At 37.7% G+C, this 22,099-nt stretch overlaps 1 protein-coding gene across 1 annotated transcript in view; it reads right to left on the bottom strand.

The window, feature by feature from the left end:
- COL24A1 (collagen type XXIV alpha 1 chain) overlaps positions 1-22,099 on the bottom strand; it is a 392,516-nt gene that overhangs the window by 95,996 nt on the left and 274,421 nt on the right. Inside the window, exon 37 of the mRNA XM_004262981.3 lies at positions 21,886-21,993. Within this exon, the coding sequence (XP_004263029.1) occupies positions 21,886-21,993 (108 nt within the window). The remainder of the gene's footprint in view (positions 1-21,885; positions 21,994-22,099) is intronic.

Raw genomic sequence — 22,099 nt, 5'->3', positions numbered from 1 at the left:
ACACATTCATCTCTATCTTCAAACCTCCATTCCCTCCTCATTTTCAAGTTAATAACCTTGCTTCATATCTGAGAGATTGTAGCAATTAAACAAGAGCCATCTCCTCTTCCCAACACCCAACTTTCCAATACACTTACTTATGCACCCACATATTCTGCTTCTCTTCTCTTACAAAAGAAGTGTCTCTGTTTCTGCCTGAGGCCAGCTCCTCACTTACACGTATAAGAAGCCTATGTCCTCTCACCTATTCAAGGCTCTCACATCCCCCTTTCACTTGCACTATTAATTTTTCTCTCTTGACTGGATCATTTCCAATAGTATTCAAATATGCTAAATATTACTCATTAAAAAAATCCTTCCTTGATCTCATGTTCTTCCCTTCCTTCCTACCTTCCTTTTGTCTTTTCCATTCTCTCATTCAATTTCTCATGTACTTTTCTAGCAACATTTTCTGCTCCCCCTTCACAGAAAAACTTTTGAAAGACTTGTTTATGCTCATTGTCACCATTTCCTTACTCTCGTTCTCTCTTCATTTGGGCTTTTGTTCTTACCACACCTCTGAAATTGCTCTTTTTCAGGTCACCAACTGACTTCCATATAGCCATCTCCAATGGCTGGTAATCCAACTCATTTTATCGGAAACTTCTTTTTCATTCTTGAAACTTTTTTAAACCTTTGTTTTTATGGCAGCACACTTCCCCGATTTTCCACTTACTTATATCTCCTTATATGCTGGCTCCTTCTCTGCCCAAGCATCTAATGTTGGAGTGCCCTCTTCTCTTTTCTCTTTTTAGGTGATCTCATCCTGTCCCTGTGGCTTTAAAGACCATCTACATTCTAATGTTTCCTAAAATTATATCACCTGTCCTGACTGCACCACTGACGTTCTGATCTACCTTCAACATCTCTTCTTGAATTTCTAATGGGCATCTTAAACTTTGTGTGTCCCAAACTGAACTCTTGGAATTCCCTCCTTGAACCCCTAAACTGCTTCTCAGTTTTCCCCATCTCCTTTGTTAACAGGGCAATATTTTGAAAATTATTAAAATACTTTTCTATTTTGCCTTTTTGATTACATGGACTTCATCCTATTTAGCCCAAGGGATTCATATGTACAGGGGCTGAATATATTAAGAGATGATGTTTCTATTTTCTTTGTTTCTAACTTTAACATTTCACAAGCTGAGCCTGGGGCACCCAGCACACAAGGCTGTCTTAAACTGTAGAGAAGACACACTTTCCATTTATCATAGTAGAACTCTAAGGATCTTACTAGATGGTAGAAGGACGAGGATATGACATAGGGGAAGTAAAGAGAAAGCTTAAGACTTTTTCTTTGCCCCCAGGAGAATCTGGGAAGGCAAAGAGGGAGACAGAGAGACATTGGTGTTCAGATTTCCCTCATTCTGAGTTTTGGCAGAAAGAGACCCTTGTTCCCTACTACTCATTCAGGATTCAGAAAAGGTAGCTTTTCTCTAGCTATCACATGGTTTATGGCTATATCAATTTGGTTGCTCAGCAAAGTCAAAATGAGGAAGACCATATTGTTATATTTTCCTGAGCTACTCCTTGATTCCTATATGATGTAGAAGGGAACTAAGAAACACCTGGGGAGCTTGCATGTGTGTTTCGGTGGCCATTACTCTAGGAAGATGTGGCTCTGTAGTAAGGGCTGAAGAGCAGACTGCTTGGGCTAGAGCTGAATGAAAATCACAGCAGACCTCAGAGGGATCTAATGATTAGCAGAGGCTGACAGGCTATTTAAGCAAGGGAACACCCCCCAAAAAGAAATGAAAATTACCAGTTTAGAGACATCATCATCAAAGGCCACGAGGGTGGGCAGTAAGCAAACTGACAAGGGACATTATCACGTCCCAATCAGTGTGAATAATACCTGCCTCTAGATCTAAGGCCTCCTCGTCTCTGTCACCACAGCAAACACAGACTCAATATTAGAAAGGAGTAAAAGAGGGAGGTGGAAGATGGGTACATCTGAGAGACTAAGCATCATAAGAGTCTGAGCACTACCTAAAGAGACGACTAAATTACAGGAACAGATTAAGCTTTCAATTGAATTGGATATAAAAATTTTCTCTCTGTCTCCCCCAATTCCCCAACCACTCCTCACTAATCAGTAAGTTAGGGCTTGTGAGGAAAACCATATGAACCTGAAATAAAGAAATTACATATTTGCAAATGTGTAAGTACCAACTTGTAACCCTATTACACACTTAATGGTATGATCAACCACTCCGTTGCTCTGCCTAAAAACCAGGATTTATTCTTTATTATATTGTCCCTCTTTCTCAACATCTAAACCATGAGCAAATCCAGTCAACTCTATCTCCAAGATGTCTTGAATCTGATCATTATTTACTCTCTCTATTGCTCCCCTGCATTCCAAACCACCCTATCATTTTTTCATCTACACGACTGCCACAGACTTCTAAGTGGTTTGGTCCACTTTTACCCTTACATTCCATTTCTTCGAAATAACACAAATGATCACCAACAATGTTAATCAAGCATCTCTCCCTGTGTAAAACCTTCCAGATGGCTGTCCATTGCAAGTAGAGTAATCTTCAAACCTCTCATCATGGTCTATAATCCCCTACATGATCTGCCTCCCTCCTATTTCTCTGACATTGTGTTTCCCAGTTATTTACTATACTCTGGCTACTTGACCACCACCACCCTTTTTTTAAATAGGGCATTTAATAAATGCCCTTTCTACCTTGCAGCATTTGCATTAGGTGTTTCCTCTGCCTAGAAAGCTTTTTTTCAGATATTCACATGACTGGCTTCTTATCCTTAGGCATCTGGCTCAATGTAACCTCATGTAATCCTTCTGTGGCCATCCCAATTAAAGTAGCCCCTTTATCAGGACATTCTCTATCCCATTACTATGTTTTATTTTCTTCATAGCACTTATCACTATCAGAAATTATTATTCTTGTTCACACTGCCTTTCCACACTACATGTTGCATGACAGCAGAGACCTTGTCTGTTTAGTTCATTGTTGTAACATTAGTGCCCAGAACTGTGTCCAGCATGTAACTGATGCTTAATAAATATTTAATAAATGAATGATAGAATGCATGCCCAAAGTAGAAAATATTTAGCCTTAATCAGACAGTAGCTAGTCTGCTAGGTATTTATTTGTAAATAAATAACACCTTAAAGAACATTTACTATCTGTTGGAAGTAAAACCAAAGTTCGTGAATAAAAGGCAAAGGGTAGTGGCAGATTTTTATACTAACTTTTAGCTTCTAGGAAATAGAACATATGGATCTACTAGGAACCTTTTGCACAGTAAACTTTCGTACATATTTGAAGAGCTCATTATGTGTGAGAAAAGGGGTTACCTGTGCTCTAAGCTGCATTTTCTTCTGTCATTATAATCAGAAAGATCTCCCCTGGTTCTTCTGTTCACTTTTTTCCTCTTTAAAGATAGTTTGTTTTTCTTTTGGGGAGTGGTAAACCTCCATTGATATTAGGCTGGTTTATTTTCGTGCTTGTTCTGAAATGTGTAAGTAATATTTTGCTCCAAAATGTTGGGTTTTAAAAGTTTAACAAGACGCACTGCAACCCATTTGTATAATTAGAGGCTTGCAGAAGAGACTGGAAAAAAAAGCAGCAGTTTCTACAATGTGCATGTTTTAATAGATTTCTTCAATGATTAAAGAAATAAGAATGCTTTTAAATAAATGTCATGTTGACAGATAATAGTTGGCTTGATGTTCAGCCTACTTATAACACAGAGGAAGCATTTGGGATTCCCTACTGATTATTTTAAACTTTGTTGAGAGTAGCTGTATTGTCTCAGAAGTAACACATCACATATATTTTTTAAACAATTTTATTGAGATATAATTCACATACCATATTATAAATCCATTTAAAGTGTACAGGTTATGGTTTTTAGTATATTCACAGAGTTGTGCAACCATCACCACAATCAATTTTAGAATCAATTTCCATCATCCCAAAAAGAAACCCTGTACCCACTAGCGGTCACTACCAGTTTCCTCCCAACCTCCCCAGCCCTAGGCAACCACTAATTCACTACCTGTCTCTAGAGATTTGCCTATTTGGGACATTTCATATAATATGTGGTCTCTCATGACTGGCTGCTAGGCATAATGTTTTCAAGGTTCATCAATGTTGTGGCATGGATCAGTATATTACTTCTTTTTCTTCCAAATAATATTCCATTGTGTGAACATACTACATTAACTAATAGACATTTGTTAATTGATGACCATTTGTGTTGTTTCTACTTTTTGGCTATCATAAATAATGCTGCTATGAACATTCATGTAAATGTTTTTGTTTGAATCCTGTTTTCAGTTCTCTTGGGTATATACCAAGAATTGATGGGTCAAATGGTAACTCTGTTTTTAACATTTTGAGAGACTGCCAAACTGATTTACAAAATGGCTGCACAATTTTACACCCCACCAATGATGTATAAGGATTCCAATTTCTTTACATTCTCATCAACACTTGTTATTTTCTGTTTTCTTTTCCTTATTATAACCACCCTAGTGGATGTGAAGCAGTATCTCATTGTAGCTTTATTTGCATTTTCCTAACAGCTAATGATGTTGAGCATCTTTTCATGTGCTTATTTGCCAACTGTATATTTTCTTTGGAGAAATATCTGTTTAAAGACTGCTCATTTTTCAGTTGGGTTGTCTTTTTATTATTGAGTTGTAAGAGTTCTTTATATATTTTGGATACCAGTACCTTATCATATACAATTTGCAAATAATATTTTCTCCCATTCTATGGGAGTCTTTTCACTTTCTTGATGGTGCTCTTTGATGCATAAAACTTTTAATTTTAATGGAGTACAATTTATCTATTTTTCCTTTTATTACTTGTAATTCTGGTGTTATCTAAGAAGGCTTTGCATAATCCAGGGTCATGAAGGTTTACTCCTATGGTGTCTTCCAAGACATTTATAGTTTTATCTCTTACATTTAGGTCTATGACACAGTTTGAGTTAATTTCTGTGTATAATATAAGGGAGGATCCAACTTAATTATTTTGTGTGCGGATATCCAGTAGTTCGAGCATCATTTGTTGAAAAGACCATTCTTTCCCTCATTTAATTGTCTTGGTACATCACATGCTTTGGTAATTCAAATTTATTTTATCTATTTCTTTTTCTTGGAATTTATTTTATCCCTTGCGATAGCCAATAACACTAGACATTGTTAAGCAAAGTTTGGAAGTTATAGAGAGTGCTCCCATCAGAGACAATGTTTTTCTTCTGCTTGAAACCTTTCAGTGGCTTCTTACTACACTTTAAATAAAACCCAAATTTTTACCATGGTTTAAAAGGTCCTTCATGATCTGCTTTCTACCTATTTCCTCAAGCTTATCCAAACAACTTTTCACTATTCACTATGCTATAATAGCTTCCTTTAACTTTTCCAAAAATACCTAGATCATTCTCACCTCCACATCTTGGCCCTTGCTATTCTATCTACCCTGAAGGATCTCCCAAAGTTCTCTGCATGACTGGCTCCTTTTCACTCCTCAGGTCTCAATTCAATCCTCCCCTATCTAGAGAAGACGTTCCTCACTGCCCTGGTGTAAATAGTTTCTCTATCCATACTAGCTTCCCCCTTCCCTTAACCAGTTGTTCTTTATCATCAGCCTGTTTATTTTCATCATTGCATTTATCACAACCTTCAATGATCTTGTCTAATGTCAGTTTTCTCCATGATATTATCAAATCTGAGATCAGGAACCTTGCTCCTCTCATTCCCCATGGTGTCCCTAAGGCTTAGCAGAGTTCTTGGCAGAGTTCTCTCATTGAAAGAACTCATAAACTTCACTGAATTAGTGAATGGACAAATACATTTTAGAGAGTCACAGTTTGTAAGGCTAACATAAATTTAGAAACATCCAAGCTAATGCTTTTTTAAGGCTAAGCTTTCTGTCTCAAAAAAGCCTATATAGAAGCTACTATGTTAAATAGCCATGCAAGGATCTTTTCTGATTCAAGCAGGAAAAGAAGGAGCAAAGTCCTACCAGCTCAGCATCTTCCCTGGCACAGTCTTCTTGGGGTGTTCTGCATAGTTCCAACCCCTTTATTATGTGTAATGTGTAAACCAAGAAACCAAAGAATGACTCACCCAACAATGTACAGCTCTTTAGTGACAGAGCAGGGGTTTCAACAATTCTTGCACAGTGGTCAGTGCAGGGTTGTTTCTATTATGTGCTGTTTTGCAACACAACAGTTCAGAACAAACAAGTCTAACACCAGAGTCATATGAATCATTCAGAAGATAAGGATTTAGATAATCCTTTACTCCTTAACGCCACTGACCTCAAATTTCCAACATGATTATTTTTCAGGGCTACCAAGGAAACTGTCTTAGAAAGAAGAGTCAGGTATACTTCATTCTTTTCTAGCTGCTGATATTCATTCCTCTCATCTTTCTGACTTCATTTTTAAGAGTCTATCGGAAAAGCCTCTTAGAAAAGCGTGCATTATTTTATTTTAGCTTTTCTTAAGATATTCACCTCAACCTAATATCATACCACCCTAGACAGATGGGAAAATTAACACTTCAATAAATCCAATCAAGTTTTGTTGTAAAGGAATAAAACGAGATAACTTCATTTATATATACTCAGTTTTGGAGTGCACAGCTTCACCTCTGTTTAGATCTTAGATAACAGAATGATAGACTTTTTAAGAAATGAATGAAGGACCATAAGTCAGGCAGATGTTTCTTCTGAGAAACTTCCAAACTATTTTCCTCATATAGAGTTATACATTTAGACAACTGAATATTTTAGAACAGAACTCAAGCATAAAATACAAAATATTTTCCTTTGTTCAAAGAGTCTACATCTTGGATTTGGGAATTTGTTACTAACGTTTCTCTTGCCTTATTTTTCAAACCAGATATCATTTTCCAATCTTTTAGAAAGAAGAACATCTCTTTCTTATTTATTTTTTAAAGAATTTTTAAGGTAGCATCTTTGTGACATTGCCTAAGGAAGAATTTTTCTGAAGTGCAAAAATAAATCCAACATCAGGCCGTCTGATTAAGCAATAGTTCCTTGGATCAGAAAATTCTTTTGAAAAAATATGCTGTGGTATTTTTATTAAGTTTATGAGCTGAAAGGCATTTAAAATTCCAAGGAAACAACAAAAAGAATAAAAAAGAAACACACATGTGTTGTTACTAAAAAAGGCACCAAAGATGTGTTCAAGAGGATTATTCCTGGAAAAATTATGAAGCAGATGAAATCTGTGTTTATCATTTTTCCATGTTTTGTTTTGATCCCCTTTTTCATCTCTGCTCTGTCCATCACCATTTGTCATACTGTGTCATCCCTCTCTGGGATTTCTGCCTGTGTTGTCCTATGGCATGGTTAGGCCTTTCTTTTTTTTAAGTTCTGTGTCCCCCCCACCTCCCCCCATCAACTTTAGCGTTCTCTTAGGGAACTAAGCTAGTTGACTGAAAAATAAATCCATGCTAAAACATTAATAACTGTTTATAACTTTCTTATATAAAAACAAATTTGATAAAAATTCTCAGGACGATAACTGTACTTTCTTGGCACTTGCTACTTGGCTTCTCTGTGGGTCCAGTCCTGATGAATCCTCTAAAATAATGAAAACTACCATGAACCTTAGAAAGGCAAAAGATATGCCCAAATCTCTAGAAGTATGGCTTAGAACCTGAGGGTGAGGCTGAAGCATGTCCTTGAACCACAGAGACTGAGAAGAACATTAGAAGGGTAAGAGGAGAGGTTTCATTTGGATTGCACTGTATTTCCCCCAGGCACAGCACCACACAGAGTGATCCCCTTGGCCTATAGTTTCTCTGTGGGAAAAGGAGAACCCAAAGTGGATATTCAGCTCCCCTACTGTTGCGGGATGCTTCCAGGGTTGCCCCGTCAGGTCTTCATGAGGATCATTTGGGGAACCTGGGGGCTTGACCACTGGGGATCAGATAGAGATGGGGAAAGGGGGCATGGCTTATAGCAACCAGCACTCAAATGTTGGTGGACTGCATTCCTGCTTGTAGTAGCACCTGAGCAGAGATCCTAGCCAGGGATCTGCAGACCTTAGCTGGTGGCTCTGTCTGGCCAGGGAGCTTGGTTGGCAGTTCTGAATGATTTGTGTCCCCCCAAAAGTAGTCATACACACTCTTGAGCCTGTCATATGGCCCTGCCTGGGCAAGGGAGTAAATCTGCAACCCTGCTCAATAGCTAAGCATAGACTCCCATCCTGCTCGACCAGAAAGACTGGCCAGAGAACTTAGGCGGCTGTGGAGTCTATACTACAGCCTTGCTCAGGCAGAGAGCCAAGCCAGCAGCCCTGTCCAACTGTTGAGCATAGCCTCTGGCCTGTCATGACCAGGGAACCTGAACAGTAACCCTGTGCAGGCTTGGAGCCCAGTCTAAGGTACTTCACAGTTATGGGGCCCAGCTAACAGCCCTACCGAGCAGCAGAGTTTCACCTACGGCCTTGTCCAATTACTAAACACAGCCTGTAACCTCGCCCAGGCAAGGTAACCCCATCTTACCATGAAGCATTATCTGTGAGATGCAGCTGCAGGCCCCACTTGACCAGACAGCCTGGCAAGTGACCTCATCCAACAAAGGAGCACATCCAGTACCCAAACTGATCACAAAGCATAGTCTGCAACTCTGCCCAAACTTGGGGCACAGCCTGTAACTCCATTCAACAGTGAAACCATGTCAGTGGCCCCACCAGAACATGGAGTCCTGCCAGGGCCACATCCGGTTAGAGAGTACAACATGAGGCCTTGCCCAACTGCAGAATCCAACAAGTGCTACTGTCCTTCCAGGGAACACAGCCTGAGACCATATCCTACCAGAGGTAACTACAGAACCCAGCTAATGGCCCCATCTGACTGTGAAGTCCAGCCAGCACCCCTACCCAACGAGGGTGCCTAGTTAGTGGTCCCACTACAATGTGGAGCCTAGCCAGCTGGCCAACCCAACTGCAGAGGCCAGCCAGTGGCAACTCTCCCCTTGCCTCAGAACATGGGTAGGAACCTCACCAAACTGGAGACCTCAATAGCAAGCTGTGTATGCCCACAAACGCTACAAGCTGATCCATCCAGTTCCCCCTAAGCAAAGCCGACTGGTGAAGGCCTTTCCCTGCCAAAACAAACCTGTAAAGTCTGGTAGAGGAGACCACTTATTCAAATGTGTAAATACCAATGCAAAGATACTATGAGCATAAAGAATCAGGTAAACATGACAAGACCAAAAGAAACTAATAAAGCTTCAATAACTGACACTAAAGAAATGGAAATCTATGAACTACCTAACAAAGAATTCAGAATAATCCTCTTAAAGAAGTTCAGTGAACTTCAAGAACACACAGGTAACTAAATGAAATTAGAAAAACAATGCATGAACAAAACGAGAAGTTCAACAAAGAAACAGAAACCATGTGAATAAATAAAACAAAAATACTAGAGATAAAGATTGAACTGAAGAACTCAACAGAGTTTCAAAAGCAGACTTGACCAAGCAGAAGAATCAGTGAACTCAAAGATAAGTCATTTGAAATTATCCCAAGGAACAAAAAGAAAAAAGGATGAAAAAGAATGAAGAAAAGACTATGATACTTAAGGGACTGTGTGAAATAAAACAATATTGTGTGAATACTGGGAGAATAAAAAGAGAAAAGAGCAGAAAGACTACTTAAAGATATAATGGCTGAAAATGTCCTAAACTTGGGGAGAGAAATAGACGTCCAGATTTTTGAGGCTCAAAAATCCCAAACAGGTTAAACCCAAAAAAGGTCACTTTGAGACACATTATAGTCAGCCCTCAGTATCTGCGGGTTCCACAACTGCAGAGTCAAACAACTGTGGATCAAAAATATTACAAAAAAAATTCCAGAAAGTTCCAAAACAAAACATGAATTTGCCATGAACTGACACTGGTTTACACAGCATTTATACTGTATTTAAAACTATTTACATAGCATTTATATTATATTAAGATTGTAAGTAATCTAGAGGTGATTTAAAGTATATGAGAGAATGTATGTAGGTTATATGCAAATACTATGCCATTTTATGTCAGGGACTTAAGCATGTGCAGATTTTGGTACCTGTGGGGGTCCTGCAACCAATCCCCTATGGATACTGAGGGATGACAGTAACTATATTGTCAAAACAAAGAGATAATTTTAAAAGTAGTAAGAGAAATGTGACTCATTACATAACGGAGCCTAAATAATACTATAAGTAGGTTTCTCAGCAGAAATTCTTCAGACCAGGAGAGAATGGAATAACATCTTCAAAATATGGAAAGGAAAAAAAAGAACCTGTTAACCAAGAACACTATACCCAGAAAAGTGTCCTTCAGGAATAAAGGCATGATAAACACTTTTCCAAACAAACAAAAGCTGAAGGTTTATCACCACTAAATCTGCCTTACAAAAAATGCTAAAGGGCATTTTTGAAGCTGAAATATAACAATATAACATTGTAAAAACATATAAATGTGTGAAACTCCCCACTAAAGGTAAATATATATTCAAAGCCAGATTCTCTAATATTGTAATGGTGGTACATAAATCACTTACAATTCTAGTTAAAAAGTTAAAAAACAAGTTTATTAAAAATAACCATAACGGGATTGGTTCAAGATGGTGGAGTAGAAGGACGTGTTCTCACTCCTTCTTGTGAGAACACTGGAATCACAACCAACTGCTGAACAGTCATCAACAGGAAGACACTGGAACTCAGCAAAAAAGATATCCCACATCCAAAGACAAAGGAGAAGTCACAATGAGATGGTAGGAGGGGCACAATCACAATAAAATCAAATACCATAACTTCTGTGTGGGTGACTCACAAACTGGAGAACACTTATACCACAGAAGTCCACCCACTGGAGTGAAGGTTCTGAGCCCCACGTCAGGCGTCCGAACCTGGGGGTCCGGTAACCGGAGTCGGAATTCCTAGAGAATCAGATTTGAAGGCTAGCAGGATTTGATTGCAGGACTTAGGACAGGGGGAAACAGACTCCACTCTTGGATGGCACACACAAAGTAGTGTGCACATCGGGACCCAGGGGAAGGAGCAGTGATCCCCCCACAGAGACTGAACCAGACCTACCTGCTTGTGTTGGAGGGTCTCCTGCAGAGGTGGGGGGCGCCTGTGGCTCACCGCAAAGACAAGGACACTGGTAGCAGAAGTTCTAGGAAGTATTCCTTGGCATGAGCCCTCCCAGAGTCCATCATTAGCCCCACCACAGAGCCTGGGTAGGTGTAGTGTTGGGTTGCCTCAGGCCAAACAACCAACAGGGAGGGGACCAAGCCCCACCCATCAGCAGACAAGTGGATTAAAGTTTTACTGAGCTCTGACCACCAGAGCAACAGCCAGCACCTCATCTACCAGAGGGTAGATGCAGAAGCAAAAAGAACTACAATCCTGCAGCCTGTGGAACAAAAAACACATTCATAGAAAGATAGACAAGATGAAAAGGCAGAGGGCTATGTACCAGATGAAGGAACAAGATAAAACCCCAGAAAAACAACTAAATGAAGTGGAGATAGGCAACCTACCAGAAAAACAATCCAGAATAATGATAGTGCAGATGATCCAGGACCTCGGAAAAAGAATGGAGGCAAAGATCAAGAAGATGCAAGAAATATTTAACAAAGATCTAGAAGAATTAAAGAACAAACAAACAGAGATGAACAATACAATAACTGAAGTGAAAAATACACTAGAAGGAATCAATAGCAGAATAACTAAGGCAGAAGTGACCTGGAAGACAGAATGGTGGAATTCACTGCTGTGGAACAGAATAAAGAAAAAAGAATGAAAAGAAATGAAGACAGCCTAAGAGGCTTCTGGGACAACATTAAATGCAACAATATTTGCATTATACGGGTCCCAGAAGGAGAAGAGAGAGAGAAAGGACCCAAGAAAATATTTGAAGAGATTATAGTCGAAAACTTCCCTAACATGGGAAAGGAAATAGCCACCCAAGTCCAGGAAGCGCAGAGAATCCCATACAGGATAAACCCAAGGAGAAACATGCCTAGACACACAGTAATCAAATTGGCAAAAATTAAAGAAAAAGAAAAATTATTGAAAGCAGCAAGGGAAAAATAACAAATAACATACAAGGGAGCTCCCATAAGGTTAACAGCTGATTTCTCAGCAGAAACTCTACAAGCCAGAAGGGAGTGGCATGATACACTTAAAGTGATGAAAGGGAAGAACCTAAAACCAAGATTACTCTACACAGCAAGGATCTCATTCAGATTCGATGGAGAAATCAAAAGCTTTACAGACAGGCAAAGGCTAACAGAATTCAGCACCAGTAAACCAGCTCTAAAACAAATGCTAAAGGAACTTGTCTAAGTGGGAAACACAAGAGAAGAAAAGGACCTACAAAAACAAACCCAAAACAATTAAGAAAATGGTAACAGGAACATACATATGGATAATTACCTTAAACGTGAATGGATTAAATGCTCCAACCAAAAGACACAGGCTTGCTGAATGGATACAAAAACAAGACCTATATATACATGCTATCTACAAGAGACCCACTTCAGACCTAGGGACACATACAGACTGAAAGTGAGGGGATGGAAAAAGATATTCCATGCAAATGGAAATCAAAAGAAAGCTGGAGTAGCAATACTCATATCAGATAAAATAGACTTTAAAATGTTACAAGAGACAAGGAAGGACACTATATAATGATCAAGGGATCAATCCAAGAAGAAGATATAACAATTATAAATATATATGCACCCAACATAGGAGCACCTCAATACATAAGGCAACAGCTAACATCTCTAAAAGAGGAAATCGACAATAACACAATAATAGTGGGGGACTTTAACACCTCACTCAAACCAATGGACAGATCATCCAAACAGAAAATTAATAAGGAAACACAAGCGTTAAATGACACAACAGACCAGAGAAATTTAATTGATATTTATAAGACATTCCATCCAAAAACAGCAGATTACACTTTCTTCTCAAGTCTGCACAGATCATTCTCCAGGATAGATCACATCTTGGGTCATAAATCAAGCCTCAGTAAATTTAAGAAAGTTGAAATCATATCAAGCATCTTTTCTGACCACAAGGCTATGAGAATACAAATCAATTACGGGAGAAGATCTGTAAAAAATACAAACACATGGAAGCTAAACAATATATTACTAAACCAAGAGATAACTGAAGAAATCAAAAAATACCTAGAGACAAATGACAATAAAACACGATGATCCAAAACCTCTGGGATGTGGCAAAAGCAGTTCTAAGAGGGAAGTTTATAGCTATACAAGCCTACCTCAAGAAACAAGAAAAATCTCAAATAAACAATCTAACCTTACTCATAAAGGAACTAGAGAAATAAGAACAAACAAAACCCAAAGTTAGCAGAAGGAAAGAAATCATAAAGATCAGAGCAGAAATAAATGAAATAGAAACAAAGAAAACAAAAGCAAAGATCAGTAGAACTTAAACCCGGTTCTTTGTGAAGATAAACAAAATTGATAAACCATTAGCCAGACTCAAGAAGAATAAGAGGGAGAGGACTCAAATCAATAAAATTGAAATGAAAAAGGAGAAGTTTAAACAGACCGCAGAAATACAAAGCATCCTAAGAGACTACTACAATCAACACTCTGCCAATAAAATAGACAACTTGGAAGATATGGGCAGATTCTTAGAAAGATATAACCTTCCAAGACTGAGCAAGGAAGAAATAGAAAATATGAACAGACCAATCACAAGGCATGAAATTGAAACTGTGATTAAGAATCTTCCAACAAACAAAAGTCCAGGACCAGATGGCCTCACACGTGAATTCTATCAAACGTTTAGAGAAGAGCTAACACCCATCCTTCTCAAACTCTTCCAAAAATTTGCAGAGGAAGGAACACTCCCAAACTCATTCTATGAGGCCACCATCACCCTGATACCAAAACCAGACAAAGATACTACAAAAAAAGAAAATTACACAACAATATCACTGATGAATATAGAGGCAAGAATCCTCAAGAAAATACTAGCAAACAGAATCCAACAACACATTAAAAGGATCATACATCATGATCGAGGGGGGTTTACCCCAGGCATGCAAGGATTTTTCAATCTACGCAAATCAATCAATGTGATACACCATATTAACAAACTGAAGAAGGAAAACCATATGATCATCTCAGTAGATGCAGAAAAAGCTTTTGACAAAATTCAATACCCATTTATGATAAAAATTCTCATATTTGGGTATAGAGGGAATCTAGCTCAACATAATAAAGGCTATATATGACAAACTCATAGCAAACATCATTCTCAATGGTGAAACACTGAAAGCATTTCCTCTAAGATCAGGAACAAGACAAGGATGTCCACTCTCACCCCTACTGTTCAACATAGTTTTGCAAGTCCTAGCCATGGCAATCAGAGAAGAAAAAGAAATAAAATGGATACAAATTGGAAAAGAAGAAGTAAAACTGTCACTGTTTGCAGATGACATGATACTATAGAGAGAGAATCCTAAAGATGCCACCAGAAAACTACTAGAGCTAATCAATGCATTTGGTAAAGTTGCAGGATACAAAATTAATGCACAGAAATCTCTTGCATTCCTATACACTAATGATGAAAAATCTGAAAGAGAAATTAAGGAAACACTCCCATTTAACACTGCAACAAAAAGAATAAAATACCTAGGAATAAACTTACCTAGGGAGACAAAAGACCTGTATGCAGAAAACTATGACACTAATGAAAGAAATTAAAGATGATACCAACAGATGGAGAGATATACCAGGTTCTTGGATGGGAAGAATCAATATTGTGAAAGTGACTATACTACCCAAAGCAATCTAAAGATTCAATGCAATCCCTATTAAATTACCAATGGCATTTTTTACGGAACTAGAACAAAAAATCTTAAAATCTGTATGGAGACATAAAAGACCCCAAATAGCTAAAGCAGTCTTGAGTGAAAAAAACGGAGCTGGAGGAATCCGACTCCCTGATTTCAGACTATACTACAGAGCTACAGTAATCAAGACAATAAGGTACTGGCACAAAAACAGAAATATAGATCAATGGAACAAGATAGAAAGCCCAGAGATAAACCCACGCACCTATGGTCAACTAATCTGTGACAAAGGAGGCAAGGATATACAATGGAGGAAAGACAGTCTCTTCAACAAGTGGTGCTGGGAAAACTGGACAGAACACTCCTTATCACCATACACAAAAATAAACTCAAAATGGATTAGAGACCTAAATGTAAGACCAGACACATAAAACTCTTAGAGGAAAACATAGGAAGAACACTCTTTGACATAAGTCACCACAAGATCTTTTTTGATCCACCTCCTAGAGTAATGGAAATAAAAAGAAAAATAAAGAAATGGGACCTATTGAAACTTCAAAGCTGTTGCACAGCAAAGGAAACCATAAACAAGATGAAAAAACAACCCTCAAAATGGGAGAAAATATTTGCAAACGAATCAACAGACAAAGGATTAATCTCCAAAATATATAAACAGCTCATGCTGCTCAATATTAAAAAAACAAACAACCCAATCCAAAAATGGGCAGCAGACCTAAACAGACATTTCTCCAAAGAAGACATACAGATGGCCAAGAAGCACATGAAGAGCTGCTCAGCATCACTAATTATTAGAGAAATGCAGATGAAAACTACAATGAGGTATCACCTCACACCAGTTAGAATGGGCATCATCAGAAAATCTACAAACAACAAATACTGGAGAGGGTGTGGGGAAAAGGGAACCCTCTTGCACTGTTGGGAATATAAATTGATACAGCCACTATGGAGAACAGTATGGAGGTTCCTTAAAGAACTAAAAATAGAACTACCATATGATCCAGCAATCTCACTACTGGACATATACCCTAGGAAAACCATAATTCAAAAAGACACATGTGAAAAGCAGCGGGGGTGGGGGGTTGTGGTATGATGAATTGGGAGATTGGGATTGACATGTATACACTGATGTGTATAAAATGGATGACTAATAATAATCTGTATAAAAAAAATTAAATTAAAATAAAAAGACACATGCACCCCAATGTTCATTGCGGCACTATTTACAATAGCCAGGTCATGGCAACAACCTAAATGCCCATCGACAGACGAATGGATAAAGAAGATGTGGTACATATATACGATGGAATATTATTCAGCCATAAAAAGGAACAAAATTGGGTCATTTGTAGAGACATGGATGGATCTAGAGACTGTCATACAGAGTGAAGTAAGTCAGAAAGAGAAAAACAAATATTGTATATTAATGCATATATGTGGAACCTAGAAAACTGGTACAGGTGAGCCGGTTGCAGGGCAGAAATTGAGACACAGATATAGAAAACATATGTATGGACACCAAGGGGGGAAAGCGGCCGGGGGTGGGTTGTAAAAAAAAAAAAAGAAAGAAAGAAAGAATTCTTTTTTACACTTCAAAAAGTTAATCATAGTCCAGAATAGGAAAATCTACAGAGACAGAGAGTAAATTAGTCGTTGCCAGAGGGTAGGGGAAGGGGAGAATGGGGAATGACTGGTAATGGGTACAGGGTTTGTTTTTGGCATGATGAAAATGTTCTGGAATTAGACAGTCGTAACGATTGCACAACTTTGTGAATGTACTATAAACCACTAAATTGTACACTTTAAACATGTGAGTTTTATGGTATATGTGAATTACATCTCAATGAACCCATTATTTTAGAAAACAAAAACATAAACAAAAACAAGAACAACAAAAATAACCATAACTACAATAATTTGTTATTGGATAAAGAATACAAAAAGATTAAACTGTAACATCAGTAACCTAAAATGTGAGGGGGGAGAAAGAATTAAACACATAAAGTTTCTGTAAGATATCAAAGTTAAATTTTATCTGCTTAAACTATGGTGTTAGAATTGTAATGTATTTTATGTGAGCCACAAAGGAAAAACATGTAGTAGATACACAAGATTATGATAAAGGGTTCAAGGCACACTGCTACAAAAGTCCAAAAATCACAAAGGAAAAGGGCAAGTGAGGAAGCAATGAAGTAAGAGTCTGTAAAAGAATCAGCAAACAATGAGCACAATGGCAATAGGAAGTCCTTACTTACCAATAATTACTTTAATTGTAAATGGATTAACTTATCCAATCAAAAGACAGAATGGCTGAAAGGATTTAAAAAAAGAGACCCAGCTATATGCTGCCTACAGGAGACTCACTTAAGCTTGAAGGACACACAAAGACTGAGAGGGAAGGGATGAGGAAAGATATTTCAAGCAAATGATAACCAAAAGAAAGCAGGGATAGCTATACTTATATCAGATAAAATAGATTTTAAGCTGAAAACAGTAACAAGAGATAAGGAAGGTCATTAATAATGATAAATGAGTCAATTAATTGATAATATACAATAATTATAAATATTTATGTGCCAAACTTTGGAGTATCTAAATATATAAAGTAAATACTAACAGAAACAAAAGGAGAAATAAGCAGCAATACTATCTTGTTTGGGGACTTTAATATCCTACTCTCTAAAATGGCTACATCTTCCAGACAGAAAATTAATAAGGAAACAGAAGATTTGAACAACACTACAGGCCAAACAGACGTAATGGACATATAAAGAACATTCCATCCAACAGTAGCAGAATACACATTCTTCTCAAAAAATGTTCACATGGAACATTTCTGTAGATAGATCATATGTAAGGCCACAATACAAGTCTCTATAAATACAGTTAGATAGAAATTATATCAAGTAACTTTCCAGCCACAATGGTATGAAACTAGAAATCAACAACAGGAGAGAAAAGTTGTAAAACTCACAAATACATGGAAATTAAAAAATATTCCTCAGACCCTGAAGCCCTAGGTGTCCCAGTGGTTTTAGCACGATGAGCTCAATCGGCACTGGGTATGACCTGTCAGTCTCTACATTCTCTCCTGATGGGAGAGTTTTTCAAGTTGAGTATGCTATGAAGCCTGTGGAAAATAGTGGTACAGCTATTGGAATCAGATGTAAAGATGGCGCTGTCTTTGGGGTAGAAAAATTAGTCCTTTCTAAATTTTATGAAGAAGGTGCTAACAAACGACTTTTTTTTTTTTTTTTTTTTTGCGGTACGAGGGCCTCTCACTGCTGTGGCCTCTCCCGTTGCGGAGCACAGGCTCCGGATGCGCAGGCTCAGCGGCCATGGCTCACGGGCCCAGCCGCTCCACGGCATGTGGGATCTTCCCGGACCGGGCATGAACCCGTGTCCCCTGCATCGGCAGGCGGACTCTCAACCACTGCGCCACCAGGGAAGCCCACAAACGACTTTTTAATGTTGATCGGCATGTTGGAATGGCAGTAGTAGGTTTGTTGGCAGATGCTTGTTCTTTAGCAGACATTGCAAGAGAAGAGGCTTCCAACTTTAGATCTAACTTTGGATATAACATTCCACTAAAGCATCTTGCAGACAGAGTGGCCATGTATGTACATGCCTATACACCCAACAGTGCTGTTAGACCTTTTGGCTACAGTTTCATGTTAGGGTCTTACAGTGTGAATGATGGTGTACAACTTCCAATGTTTATCATTTTTAAAAACCAACTCTTATTAATTTTTTCTATTGTTTTCCTATCCTCTATTTCACTTATTCCTGCTCTAATCTTTATCACTTCCTTCTTGCTAACTTTGGCCTTGTTTTGTTCTTCTTTTTCCACTTCCTTGAAGAGTAAAGTTAGGTTACTTATTTGAGGTCTTTCCCTTTTTCTAATGTGGAATTTATCACTATGAACTTCCCTTTTAGAACTATTTTTGCATCTGTATTTACAATAGCCAGGACATGGAAGCAACCTAAGTGTCCATCGACAGATGAATGGATAAAGAAGATGTGGCACATATATACAATGGAATATTACTCAGCCATTAAAAGAAACGAAATTGAGTTATTTGAAGTGAGGTGGATGGCCCTAGAGTCTGTCATACAGAGTGAAGTAAGTCAGAAAGAGAGAAACAAATACCGTATGTTAACACGTATATATGGAATCTAAAAAAAAAAAATGGTTCTGAAGAACCTAGGGGCAGGACAGGAATAAAGATGTAGATGTAGAGAATGGACTTGAGGACATGGGGAGGGGGAAGGGTAAGCTGTGAAAAAGTGAGAGAGTGGCATGGACATATATACACTACCAAATGTAAAACAGATAGCTAGTGGGAAGCAGCCACATAGCACAGGGAGGTCAGCTCGGTGCTTTGTGACCACCTAGAGGGGTGGGATAGGGAGGGTGGAAGGGAGATGGAAGAGGGAGGAGATATGGGGATATATGTATATGTATAGCTGATTCACTTTGTTATATGTCAGAAACTAACACACCATTGTAAAGCAATTATATGCCAATAAAGATGTTTAAAAAATAAAGCTTATGGACTTAACAATATGAAAAAAAAATTATCTGAACTGTCAGAAAAAAAATGATAAACAAAATTGACAAACCTTTAGCCAAACTCACTGAGAGGACTCAAAGTTAGAAATGAAAGAGGAGACATAAAGGATACCACAAAAAGAAAAAGGATCATAAGAGACTACTACATACAATTATTTGCCAGCAAATTGAAAACCTAGAAGAAATGGAGAAATAGAAAGATACTACCTACCAAGACTGAATCATGAAGAAATAGAAAATCTATAAAGACCAATGAATAAGGAGATTGAATCAGTAGTGAAAAACCTCTCGACAAAGAAAAGCCCAGGACCAAATGGTTTCACTGCTGAATCATATCAAACATTTAAAGAAGAATTAATGCTAAACTTTCTCAAATTTTCCCAAAATTTTGAAGAAGGAATACACCCAAAGACATTTTACAAGGCCAGCATTACTCTGATGCCAAGCCAGATAAGGATACTACAAGAAAAAAAAATTCAGGCCAGCCAATATCCCTGACAAATAGAGATGCAAAAATTCTCAACAAAATACTAGCAAACTGAATTCAATAGCATATTAAAAGGACCATACACCATGATCAAGTGGGATTTATTCCAGGTATGCAAACATGACTCAAAAATCTGCAAATCAGTCAATGTGATGTACCACATTCCCAGAATTAAAGAAAAAAACATACGATCAGCTGAATAAATGCAGAAAAGGCCTGGAAAAAATTCAACAACATTTCATGATAAAACGTCTCAACAAATTGGGTATAGAAGGAATGTACCTCAACGTAATAAAAGCCATATATGAAAAACCCACAGCTAACATCATACTCAAAAAAAGCTTTTCCTCCAAGATCAGGAACATGGCAAGTGTGACTGGAAGTCCAAGCTTGAGCAATTGGGCAAGAAAAAGAAATAAAAGGCATCCAAGTTAGAAAGGAAGAAGTAAAACAGAAGTAAAACCATGTCTATTTGCAGGTGACATCTTAATATACAGAAAACTCTGAAGACTGTACCACAAAACTGTTAGCATTAATAAATGATTTCAATAAAGTTGCAGGATACAAAATCAACCTACTAAAACCCAGTCATATTTCCACACACTAACAACAAATTATCTGAAAAAGAAATAAAGAAAATAATCCCATTTATAATAGTATCAAAATCAATAAAATACTTAGAATAAATATAACCCAGGAGGTAAAATATCTATACACTGAAAACTAGAAGACACTGATGAAAGAAACTCAAGAAAATACAAATAAGTGGAAAAAATCTCATTTTCACATATTGTTAAAATGTGCGTACTATCCAAAGCAATCTATAGATTCAGTATAATCCCTATCAAGATTCCAGGCAGGTTTTTTTTATCAAAATAGAAAAAAGCAATTCTAAAATTTTCATGGAACCATAAAAGACACCAAATAGCTAAAACAATCTTAAGAAGAACAAGGCTGGAGGCATCACACTTCCTAATTTCAGACTTTATCAATACAAAACTATATTAACCAAAACAGTATGGTACCAGCATTAAAACAGACATATAGACCAAAAGAACAGAATCAAGAGCCCAGAGATAAACCCATGCATATAAGGTCAACTAATATTTGAAAAAATGTGATCATATACACACACACATATATGTTCTCTATGTATACAATGTAATATTATTCAGTCATAAACAGAAGGAAATTCTGCCATTTGAAACAACATGGATAGACCTTGAAAGCATTATGCTTGTGAAATAAGTCAGAGAAACACAAATACTGTATGATCTCATGAATATGTGTTACCTAACGAAACTCATAAGAACTCATAGAAACAGAGTTGTTTGGTGTTGCCAGGGATGAAGAGATGGGGAAAATAGGTGAAGGTGGTCAAAGGGTACAAATTTCCAGTTATAAGATGAATAAGTTCTGGAGATCTAATGTACAGCATGGTGACTATAGTTAACAACACTGTATTGTGTACCTGAAAGATGCTAAGACAGTAACTCTTAAAAATTCTCACCACACACAAAAAGGCAACTGTGTGAGGTGATAGATGTGCTAACTAAACTTATTATGGGAATCATTTAGCAATATTTGTGCACAAAAAATCAACAGGTCATGCACTGTAAACTTATATAACTTATATAATACATGTCAATTACATCGCAATAAAGTGAGAAAAAAATGAAGAAGTTCAATAGCATGTGTGACACATGGGAAAAGTATCTTTTTTCCTTGGATGTTAGGAAGGCTGATAATTAGTCCCTGGTTTGTTCTTTACTCAAGCCATAGTTCCACACCTTCAAATACCAAATGGACATATAAGGGAGACAAGAATGTGTGTGTATGGCTCACACTTGTGTGTGTGGGTGTGGGTGTGTAGAGGACTGAGTTCACTGAGTATTGAACCCAGCAGTACTCACCGGAGGACCCATTACACCTGGTCCGCCCAGGGGCCCTGTGGTCCCTGGTAAGCCTGTCTCTCCTTTTTCTCCATCCTCTCCAGGAAGTCCCCTTCCTCCTGGGTTCCCCTGTAACACAGTAAAACTTTTTGAGAAAGGGAAAGTAGTAAAATAATTATGCCACGCAATAAGAGATTTTTGTTGGCACATAAAAAATTACGTTTAATATTTGAAA

This window comes from Orcinus orca, chromosome 1 (genome assembly GCF_937001465.1).
Source record: "Orcinus orca chromosome 1, mOrcOrc1.1, whole genome shotgun sequence".
Taxonomy (NCBI): domain Eukaryota; kingdom Metazoa; phylum Chordata; class Mammalia; order Artiodactyla; family Delphinidae; genus Orcinus; species Orcinus orca.
Note: the sequence above shows the minus strand (reverse complement) of the source record. Positions and strands in the feature narration are given on the sequence as shown.